The sequence below is a fragment of the Pyrus communis genome, chromosome 7 (assembly GCF_041283825.1).
Source record: "Pyrus communis isolate YQ-2024b chromosome 7, ASM4128382v1, whole genome shotgun sequence".
NCBI lineage: Eukaryota > Viridiplantae > Streptophyta > Magnoliopsida > Rosales > Rosaceae > Pyrus > Pyrus communis.
In genome coordinates, this window is record NC_142571.1 from 16,959,148 (window position 1) to 16,970,201 (window position 11,054).

At 39.4% G+C, this 11,054-nt stretch overlaps 3 protein-coding genes across 3 annotated transcripts; 1 reads left to right on the forward strand and 2 right to left on the reverse strand.

Moving 5' to 3' along the window:
* Positions 1-1,013: 1,013 nt before the first annotated feature.
* On the reverse strand, positions 1,014-3,083 carry LOC148695784 (E3 ubiquitin-protein ligase At1g12760-like). Its single transcript, XM_088697396.1, has 4 exons — positions 3,023-3,083; positions 2,646-2,698; positions 1,350-1,511; positions 1,014-1,190 (listed from the first exon to the last, which is right to left on the reverse strand). The coding sequence occupies exons 1-4, from the start codon at positions 3,081-3,083 to the stop codon at positions 1,014-1,016; spliced, it is 453 nt and encodes a 150-aa protein (XP_088553522.1).
* A 1,246-nt stretch (positions 3,084-4,329) lies between these two features.
* LOC137735763 (BON1-associated protein 2-like) lies at positions 4,330-5,162 on the forward strand. The gene has a single exon (XM_068475208.2). It carries the CDS (start codon positions 4,385-4,387, stop codon positions 4,955-4,957), a length of 573 nt encoding a protein of 190 aa, XP_068331309.2. The 5' UTR covers positions 4,330-4,384; the 3' UTR covers positions 4,958-5,162.
* Positions 5,163-6,676: 1,514 nt separating this feature from the next.
* Positions 6,677-10,506, reverse strand: LOC137735023 (E3 ubiquitin-protein ligase At4g11680). Its single transcript, XM_068474381.2, has 5 exons — positions 9,484-10,506; positions 8,782-8,901; positions 8,537-8,669; positions 7,134-7,295; positions 6,677-6,974 (listed from the first exon to the last, which is right to left on the reverse strand). Exons 1-5 carry the CDS (start codon positions 9,981-9,983, stop codon positions 6,798-6,800), a joined length of 1,092 nt encoding a protein of 363 aa, XP_068330482.2. The 5' UTR covers positions 9,984-10,506; the 3' UTR covers positions 6,677-6,797.
* Between the last annotated feature and the right edge of the window lie 548 nt (positions 10,507-11,054).

The window sequence follows — 11,054 nt, forward strand, 5'->3', positions numbered from 1 at the left end:
CCTTATCAAAATTTTGAGGACCCAATAAAAATGTTGATCTTTGTATTAAAAATTAATGAGTAATTGTTCTTTTCAGTAATACCATTAAAATTTACATCCAAAATATAGAAAGCGTGAGGAGGCAGACTTTGATTCAGCCCACTGAACTTGACTTATTTTCTTTCTTTTCTGGTTTATAGACTTTAAATGGAAAATAAGAATGAAAATTTTAATAGAATTACCCAAACGAACAATTGCATTGCATTGCATTGTGACAAATTCAAAGAACAATACTCATAAAATTTTAATTAATGGACCAAAGCTCTTATTCCACTATAACTTTGGGACTAATCCAATCTGCTTTTAAAAATGAAAATGTCTATTATTTATTAATGCCTAATCCTTCATGAAAAATAGGGGAAATTATAGCAATAGTCTCTTAACTTTAACCTAATTGCAGCAATAGTCCGTCAACTAAAAATTCATAACTATTATTAGTCCCTTAACTTATCAAAACGTGCATCTACAGTCATTTTCATAAACTCCGTCAAAACTTCCGTCAAAATAAGTCACATGCCACCCACATGAGGCTAAATCCAAGACAAATATGAAAAATCAAATGAAAAAAATTGTAACAATGACCCCTCAACTTTAACCCAATTGGAGAAATGGTTATTCAACTTTAACCCAATTAGAGCAATGGTCCCTCAACTTTAACCCAATTGTAGCAATGGTTATTCCAACATGAGTCATTTTGACGAAGTTAACGAAAATGACCATAATTGCTTGTTTTGATGAGTTAAGGGACCAATGATCATGGATTTTAGTTGAGGGACCATTGCTCCAATTAGGTTAAAGTTGAGGTACCATATCTACAATTTTCAAAAAAAAAATCCCCAACTCATTAATTGAGCCTGGTAACCATCTATTACATTTTCTTATTTAGCATTACAAGAAGTTAGTTTACACTAACTTTACATAATATATCGATTTTGGTTTCCATAATATCGACATATATTTGATCCCGTTACCGTTCACACTAGTCCGATTTCATGTCGGTCACGGGGCTTTAAAATGTTGAACTTGCACATAGGGCAGGTAGCATTGATATGTAACCATTTGTCTATGCAAGTGCAGTGAAAATGATGCTGGCAAGGAAGTTGGCGTAGTTCTGCTCCATTCTCGTACACAGAAAGGCAGATGCAGCATTCCTGCAATTTACCAAAAACATTCATGTCAACACGGCCGCGGCAGTCTAGTCATATACTTTTTCACAGCGATGATTTGCTAAATCGAACATCGAATGATCACTTGCGTGCATATTAGACATAACGAAATACAACTGTAAGTATAAAGGCACGAGAACTTACAGCATCAGCCTGGGAAATAGGATGCTCGGTTGGTGCGTTGGTGTCACATTCGGTCATGAATCCTTCAAAAGCTTGGACCTGACCATTAACTTTCTCCGAGTTACGCACCCTTCTGAATTTGAACTTTGGCAATCTATGAATCTCTTCATCTGTTGCTCCGTCCTGTTTCATGCACAAATCGTATGAAGTCATATAAGCGTATATGATTGAAGTGTAATCAAGAATCCAAAACTTCTTTCATTTTTTTCGCCCTTCATTAATATAGAGCTTACTACCTAATGCAAAATCAATAGGTTCTACAGAAAAAGGAAATGATTGATTCTTCAATCCAGAACGTCACATGGCATTTGGATGACCCGTATAAAACTCAAACTTCGGCAAAAAATGGGAAGCATGAGATCTAATGCTTCAACATTAAAAAGGGAGTTCACATCTGGTTCACGATGAAAATCAAGGAGGACTGAATTCACTAACAGTTGAGCATTCATTATAAATATCAAATGGGATTAAATGAGTCAGAAGCCTTCACATGTATCAGAGCATCTCCAAGGGGGAGATGTAATTTGGGATGTAATTACATCTTAAATCTCCGGCAGACGATAGAGAATCTCACTCCAGTTAGTTGGATGCACTTATGAAATACAAATTTGGGAATTTAATCTCAACGGTTTAGGGTTTAAGCAAGAAAGTAATTACTGCACTTCATCTTTCCACTCTCTTCACGTGTTTCACTCATTCTCGCACTTGTTTTGGGCCCGCCAGAGCACGATGCAAAACAGATACAAATTTGCAGCTATGTATTCGTTTGTCGGCTAGTTGTTGGTTTTACAGCCCAAATACAACTTCCACTGGAACATGAGATCTAAATGTGCCTATACATCTCCATTTAGTACTGGAGATGCTCCCTCACTTTGTCAAATAATACAAGAAACCACAAACATACAGAACACAACGACTGGTAAAGCTATTAGCCTATTAGCCAATCGCCCCATGGTCATGTATCATCGGTTTCCATTCACATATTTCCATATTTGTGCACAATGCGCATGACACGTGCATCGAGGAGATCTATTAACTTGCTTATTATTACTGAATATGCTACGTCATTTTGTTTTTTTTTTTTTTTCTACATGTAGAGGTATATCATATAATCACGTAAACCATATGTTTTAAGCTTAGATGAGAGCTAATTTTTTTAATTTATCTCATGTCACATGATCAGAGGAAAGATTATACGAAGCTACCACTATCTAGACAATAAACTAAAGCTTGCATACAATCCTTATGGAGGTATACCTGATCTGTCACGGCATATAAGATTGCTATTATGCATGGCAGAAAGCAGTAGACTACAAGCAGTGGGAAAGAGAATTCAAGTTAGTGAATGACTTTACACTCAAGTAGTGGGCAAGAGAATTCAAGTGTTTAGATTGCATTACCATAGATGAACCCTAGATGGGTGTATTTATACCGTAGGGAGAAAAACATTTTTAGGATAAAATCCTCGCTCTAGGTTAGAAGAATCCTAGAGGATCTAGATGTAGATATTACACCCTCTTACGAGTTGTGATTATTTGTGGCGCACGAGGATGATTAGTGTCTGTTCTGCATGACTCTGGAATGTTATAGCTAAGGAGCGCCAATTCCTGGATTGTAAAAACTCGAAGACTTACAGTATCTGATTGTGTCCATATCCGAATCAAATTGCATGTCTTGCAGACTAAGCATGGTCATCTAGCGGAGTAGCTAGGACTCTGCCTAGTGTCCTAGAGCAGAGTGATGGTGGCACAGCTACTCTTTTTGCTATAGCTGTACTCGGAGCCGGTGAGTCCATGACTAGATTTCTGAAGTAATTGTATTCAAATCAAACTTACTCCAGCCTCGAAAAATCATAGTTCCACACACGTGATAAGTCAAGTAGTGAGGAGAGATGTGTGAATGTGTGTATCTATCATATGGACGTTACAACGTCACTGTATTCGTACTATCTGTATGTTATATTTATGTAGAAGAACTTATCCACACGAGGATAAGAAAGAATGAGAATTACATGTATTGAGACAACATTTTCATGTGTAGCAGTCATACCAAAAAATTTCTCCATGCGATTATTGAAAAATAAGGAGTAGAGATAATCCATATTTTCAAAAAGTTTTAACTCCGCAATAAATTATAGGAAAATTGATAGAAATGACCCATTTTCTTAATCCTAGGATCAAAATTAGATTTTACGGAAATGCACAAAGCATGCACACAGTATGCACAACAATATGACAGAAATAAGATTTTTCCTACACCTTAAAATAAGCTAGTTACCCTCGTATATAAATAGATTATTTCCTCTAACCCAATCACCGTTTGCACATTTCTCCGGAAATCTCTCTTCCCAAAACCCACGCCTTTGCACGAACCCTAGTCACCTCTCTCTCCTGAAATGGGATCCATTCATAATCCACTGCCTCTGCTGTTTTCTGGAAAATCCCTTCACTCATGAGCTCCTCTTATTCCTTCAATTTGGTAATCATACTACGGATGGGCATTATGCCCCTCCCTCCCTCACTCCTCTTGTCCGTACATGATGTGCAAGACTTGTGCATGATGTGCACTAATTATGCATGATTGCATGACTTATGCATGACCGATTTGTCTTATCTTAGTCCAAAGATTTAGAAAATTGCTCATGTTTGTCTATTTCCTTAAATTGTAAGAACTAATTGCTTGAAAGTTTCTCTCCGCTATGAATCCTATTACACGGAAGTTTCTCTAAGAAAAGTGAAACTCAATTAAAGGCCCGAGTCAACTTGGAAACCCCTGACTACGAAAGTAAATTACATTTCTCCCACGCACTTTCCCATCCATTCCAAATTCGGCGCGTAGTGTATTTCATCGTCCAATTTCGATTCCACGGAAACCAGGTGGGTGTTTCTCTCTCCTTTCTCACACCCTTCCCTCAACACTCCTATATAACCTCCTACCCGCACCTCTTTCCTCCCTAACCCAAGCAGTTCATCAAACACGCGCACTCTTCATCCAACATGGCAGCCAATTCCCGGACTCTCGAAATCAAGGTGATCTCCGCCGAGAACCTGCAATTAGATCGAAAACCCATCAAGAAAAACGCCTCCGTGACCGTCCGGACCGACACCAACAGCCAGTTTCGCACCACGGGCATGGACACTGAAGGCGGCGCCTACCCACGGTGGAATGAGACGCTCGTGCTCGACTTGGCAACGCACTCGAAGTCCATCACGGTGGAGGTCCAATGCAAGACTTCGTCCAGCGTCAGGACGATCGGGACGGCGACGATTCCGGCGTCGGATTTTGTTGGCGGGTACGTGCCGGAGGGTTACCTGCATTTTTTGAGTTACAGGCTGAGAGATCACAAGGGGGAAAGGAATGGGATTATTAATATTTCTGTGAGTATGGAGGCTCAGAAGATGTACGCATATGCAAGTTCAACGACGTGGTCTAACTCGACGATGGGGTTTCCGGCGACTGGGAACAAAAGTTTTGGCAGCGGCGTTGTGACCGGAGTTCCGGTTTGGTATGGTGTGTATCAGAAAGATTATTGCAGACCCAAGTCACAATATTTTGTGCATAAATATTAGAGGGTTTAGGCTTTTGGTCAAGGAGAATACGAACTCAACGTGTTTTGTGTTCTTGTAGGAAATTTGATGCAACCATTCAATTCATTGTTACAATACATGATTAAAAGAAATTTTCTCAATATATTATAGAGATTGTAATTCTATATTATCCATTCTTGGATGCAATTGATCTGGTAAACGAAAACGAAGAATTAGATTGATCTCATATACCGGTTCTTTCTCTCTTATTGTGTAATACTAAACCAATTTACGCAGAAGAAGATAGGGAAACGTTAATATGATATTTGAAACAGATGACGGCGGCAGCAGTCGAGTAACGCACACCACCCGACCACCCTTGACTTGATTAATTAGTGGTTGGGAGAAACATGTTACTGAAAAAAACCTAACCACTAAAACAATCTACCACTTTCTAGTATATTCTACCATTATTTACTAGTTACCTTGTAAAAATTTGTGGACCCAATAAAATTATTGATCTCTGAATTAAAAAGTCATGAATAAATGTTCTTTCGGGTAATTCTATTAAAATTACGTTTAAAATATAGAGTTTAAATGGGAATAAGGTTGAAATTTTTAACAAAATTAACCAAATGAACCATTGCGTTGCATTGCCTTGTGACGAATTCAAAAATCAATACTCATAAATTTTTAATTAATGAACCAAAGCTCTAAGGAGGTGTTTGTTTGCCTTCTTTAGCTCTCACTGGACTGGATTGGATAAAAGATTAGTGCAATCCATATTTGTTCGCTTGAGGGAGTAACTTTAGTGGTACTAAGGAGGACTTGCCTCGACTAACAATGTTGCTAGCCGGTCTTAGCATGTCCCCCCCCCCCCACCCCCCCAACCCAAACGCTACTAGTTGGTCTTAACATGTCCCCCCTCCTTCTCCCCCACCCCCACCCCCCAAAAAACCCAAACTATGGGACTAGCTAAGATGCCTCTCTTTGTTCTTGTGTCCTCTCTGCTGCTCTCGTTCTCTCACTGTTGCCCGTGTCCTCTCCCTCACCCTTCACCTTGAACCCAGAATCACGTCCTCTCTCTCTCTCTCCTCATCCTGCTCAATGCCAACGCCAATCTGTGCAACCTAAACTCGAGGAGAGATTCTTGGTTGGTCAATCCTGGTTCGCAACCCAGACTCAAATCGGGACTAGAATTAGAGTGTCGTCGTAGAGTATACAAGGAATCCAGCTACAGGTTCGATTTTTATTGAAATTGAATTTTTAATTGTTTGTGTTTTCGAAGCTTTATCGATTCAAATGGAGGAGAAAGCTGTGGTTGGAAGTTGAGGAATTTAGACGGAGAGCCTTATCAATTGAAATGAAGGAGAAAGCTGTGGTTGGAAGCTATGGAATTTGGACTCAAAAAAGGGAGAGGTAAGAGAGCTTTCAAGGAGTGTTCTAGGAATGGAAAAAGAAGTAGAAAAAAGAAAGGAAAAAAAAGAATTAATTTTTATTATTTTTATTATCTTACTTCTTAGTCCGATACTACACCAAACACTCTACTAAGTTAATTAAATTTAGTTTATTCTAAGTCAATCCAACTTAACCCCTCAAACTAATCTAGTCCAAAATAATATAGTGCAACAAACGCACCCTAATTTCACTAAAACTTAGGGACCAGTTCAATTTGGTTTTAAAAATGCAAATGCCTAGCTTACCCTAAATCTTCTTTTTGAATGCCGAATCCTTCATGAAAAATAATCCCCTACACATTAATTAAGCACAGTAACCATCTATTATATTTTCTTATTTGGCATTACAAGTTAGTTTACACTAACTTTACATAATATATCGATTTTGGTTTCCCTAATATCGACATATTTGATTCCGTTCCCGTTCACACCTGTCCGATTTCATGTCGGCCACGAGGCTTTAAAATGTTGAACTTGCACATAGGGCAGGTAGCATTGATATGTAACCATTTGTCTATGCAAGTGCAGTGAAAGTGATGCTGGCAAGGAAGTTGGCGTAGTTCTGCTCCATTCTCGTAGACAGAAAGGCAGACGCAGCATTCCTGCAATTTACCAAAAACATTCACGTCAACGCGGCCATGGCCGTCTAGTCATACACTTTTTCACAGCAATGATTTGCTAAATCAAACATCAAATGATCACTTGCGTGCATATTAGACATAGCGGAATACAACTATAAGTATAATGGCACGAGAACTTACAGCATCAGCCTGGGAAATAGGATGATCGGTTGGTGCATTGGTGTCACATTCGGTCATGAATCCTTCAGAAGCTTGGACCTCACCATTGACTTTCTCCGAGTTACCTACCCTTCTGAATTTGAACTTTGGCAATCTATCAATCTCCTCATCTGTTGCCCCGTCCTGTTTCATGCACAAGTTGTATGAAGTTGAGTCATATAAGCGTATATGATTGAAATGTAATCAAGAATCCAAAACTTCTTTCATTGCTTTTTTCCTTCATTTAATATAGAGCTTACTACCTCATGCAAAATGAATAGGTTCTACAGAAAAAGGAAAGGATTGATTCTTCAATCCAGAACGTCACATGGCATTTGGATGGCCCGTATGAAACTCAAACTTCGGCATAAAATAGGAAGCATGAGATCTAATGCTTCAACATTATAAAGGGAGTTCACGATGAAAATCAAGGAGAACTGAATTCACTAACAGTTGAGCATTCATTATAAATATCAAATGGGATTAAATGAGTCAGCAGCCTTCACATGTATTAGAGCATCTCCAAGGGGGAGATGTAATTTGGGATGTAATTACATCTAAAATCTCCGGAAGACGATAGAGAATCTCACTCCAGTTAGTTGGATGCACTTATGAAATACAAATTTGGGAATTTAATATCAACGGTTTAGGGTTTAAGCAAGAAAGTAATTATTGCACTTCATCTTTCCACTCTCTTCACATGTTTCACTCGTTCTCACACTTGTTTTGGGCCCGCCAGAGCACGATGCAAAACAGATACAAATTTGCAGCTATATATTCGTTTGTCGGCTAGTTGTTGGTTTTACAGCCCAAATACAACTTGCACTGGAACATGAGATCTAAATGTGCCTATACATCTCCATTTAGCACTGGAGATGCTCCCTCACTCTTTCTAATAATAGAAGAAACGACAAACATACAAAACACAACAATGACCAGTAAAGCTATTAGCCTATTAGCCAATCGCCGCATAGTCAAGTATCATCTGTTTCCATTCACATATTTCCATATTTGTGCATAATGCGCATGCCACGTGCATCAAAGAGATCTATAATTTGCTTATCATTACTGAATATGCTATATCTTTTTTTTTTTTTTTTTTTTCTATATGTAGATATGATCACGTTCACTGTGTATTTTAAGCTTAGATGAGGAGCTACAACAACGACAACAAAGCCATTTCCCACTAAGTGGGGTCCGCTATATGAATCCTAGAACGCCATTGCGCTCCGTTCTGTGCCACGTCTTCCGTTAGATCCTAAGCTTAGATGAGAGCTAATTTTTTTAACATATCTCATGTCACATGATCAGAGGAAATATTATATGAAGCTACCCCTTTCTCGACAATAAACTAAAGCTTGCGTACAATCCTTATGGAGGTATACCTGATCTGTCACCGCATATAAGATTGCTATTATGCATGGCAGAAAGCAGCAGACTGCAATTCCAACGAGACAGGAAGCAGCAACACATACGATGATGAAGGCAACATCAAAAACTAGAAATGAAACACAGAGCCTGCAAAAAAAGAGCGGTGTGTAAATAATTAAAACACATCCACGCACACACATGCATTCAAGACAATCACTCAAAAGAAACCACTTCAGAGTAAAAACTGTACAATTCTAACCAGTAAAGGCGAGGTGAACCAGATAGCAAAGTCTGGCCACCATTAAGCACCCAGTAGAAGCCAATGACCCACCAAATAAATGAAAACATGCTATTGGCCGACTCCAGATTTTTGGTGACACTGTTGCACAAAAAATGGAGATGGTTAAATATACTTCATGGCATATGGCCACAAGATTAGCTTTATGCGGAGAATATCACATTCACAACAAATGCCAACCATTACTCACATTCAATTTACCGCTTCAAATTGACAACAAAAACAAATGAAAAAGGACTGAATTCAGATATGAGATAAAGGACATCATAGAATGCAAACCCTGCTCAATTGTACATATCTAAATAAAGAAAAGAATTGTAATAAGAAAGAAAAGCAAAAAGCTTGCCAAATGTGGAACTATATACGAACAGCATCACGACTCCACAATTCAAAAAACGCTCATCCTCGTATGGTGAAACTTAGAAACCATATTTTCCATGTCCGTTGAACTAAACTGACAAACACAAAAGTTCCTATACATCATTCCATAGAACAGTATCACAACACCTGCATTAATGCATACTTCAAAACAAAATGAACATAGATGCAACATTTGAATCAAGATTCATATTTTTACATCATAAAAATATTGATCAGTGTACTTTTAGTCCTAATTCCTAAAAGCAAGAATAACTATTAATATTATCTCCAAGATTGCTTTACCTTGTATCATCAGCCACACCATGCTCACCCCCATAACCTCCAACATGACTCCCTGACATCAAACTCTCACTCCCACCACTCCCCCAACCCGCCTCGCGCCTCCTCCGATACTCCGCAACCACGCACCCAACATGAACAACACACAGCAAAATGTACCCAACAACCCAAATCCTCATAGGCACCAATGGCTTCTCCTCCACACTTAGCCCCAGCACAGTGAACCCAACAATCACAAAAACCAAATTCCACAGCAGGTCCAGAATTATGGCGGGCTTCGAGTGAAACCAGAAGCTCTGCCGCTCTTCCAGCTCCTCCGCCGCGTTCTCCCGGACCCTAACCGACGGGTCCCGCAGTCTCATTCGGCGCCCGCTGGCGCGCCGAAAGAGTCGCATCGCGCCCCGCAACGGTGGCGGGCCGTGGCGCATGAGCCGCCGGCTTTGGAGGAGCTCGTCGCCGATCGAGTACCCGATGAGTGGGTGAATGTCTACGGAATTCATCATGGTAAAGCAAAAGGCTTTTGGACTGTGCTTGATTTTTGGGAATTGGGTTTGTGATTTTGACAGGGTCCGACTCAAATCTATTTATTTGGGTTGCTGTGATTCATTGGACTGAGAGATTTGAAGGGTAAAGGTGAAAGCTTTTTGGGAGCTGGAAATTGGGCTTTGGGGAATCAAATTGGGGTCTAGAGAGAGAAAAAGTAGAAGGCTTAAAATGAAGCATTTGAGGGAGGAGAGAGAGGGGGCTTTAAAGGGGAGCTGCTGGTGCAGAGTGGCAGCTGAGTTGGGTTTCTGCATTAGGGTTTTGGAATTTTTCAGGGTGAATTGATGGGGAAGTTTTGTTTGGGACAAAAACTGCTTTTGTTTTTATCTCTTGTTATTTTTTTGAAATTTGAAGTCTGTGAGCTTCAGTTTCTTTCAAATTTGCAGGATTGGGAGTTATGCTGTGGGATGGGGAAATTGCAGTTCTATTCATTGCTTGTTTGGCTTGGTGTGTTTGAATTCACATTCCCAGCTCTGAAGCAATAATACTTCTTTGGTAAATAAATTTTGTCACATAACTTTGTTGGCACAACAGAATATCTTCACCCCTTTCCTTTTTTTGAAAAAAAAAGAAACAACTGATGGCAAACTATCTATTTCTTACGGGCCCAGAAATGCTATAGAGAATTTCACTCTACCTATCACCACACTCAAGCAGACTCAACAACTCAGAGCATCGAACCCAGGACCTCCCACATTTTTATGTTTATTGAGAGCCGCAGTCAGCGCCCTCACCTCTTTCATTGATCAATTGAGTAATAGGGAAAAAAATTTGCAACTATCAATCATGGACGCTCATATAGCTCTAACTGTCATATGTATTTAAATTTTTCGCGCTACATAAATTAGTGCCTTTTATTGGTTGATTGAGCACAGACATGAGGTGAAGAATATGCTGGAATCAATCGTCCACACTAATATTCTTTCACGGTCAGACACATTTAATTTTATCATTCTACATAAACTTCATCAATAGGGCCCCCATCGGTCACTTTCACGGGCCAGGATCGATAAGTGGAAGTCATAAAAAAG

Excerpts from the sequence above, each read along its gene's own strand:
- LOC148695784 (XM_088697396.1), bottom strand. The coding sequence starts at position 3,083 with ATGACCATGCTTAGTCTGCAAGACATGCAATTTGATTCGGATATGGAC. Across the intron at positions 2,699-3,022 it reads TATGGACACAATCAGATACT|TCTACTGCTTTCTGCCATGC; the intron begins GTAAGTCTTCGA and ends CACTGCTTGTAG. Across the intron at positions 1,512-2,645 it reads TATATGCCGTGACAGATCAG|GACGGAGCAACAGATGAAGA; the intron begins GTATACCTCCAT and ends TGCATGAAACAG.
- LOC137735023 (XM_068474381.2), bottom strand. The coding sequence starts at position 9,983 with ATGATGAATTCCGTAGACATTCACCCACTCATCGGGTACTCGATCGGC. Across the intron at positions 7,296-8,536 it reads TATATGCGGTGACAGATCAG|GACGGGGCAACAGATGAGGA; the intron begins GTATACCTCCAT and ends TGCATGAAACAG. Across the intron at positions 6,975-7,133 it reads CTATTTCCCAGGCTGATGCT|GAATGCTGCGTCTGCCTTTC; the intron begins GTAAGTTCTCGT and ends GGTAAATTGCAG.
- LOC137735763 (XM_068475208.2), top strand. The coding sequence starts at position 4,385 with ATGGCAGCCAATTCCCGGACTCTCGAAATCAAGGTGATCTCCGCCGAG.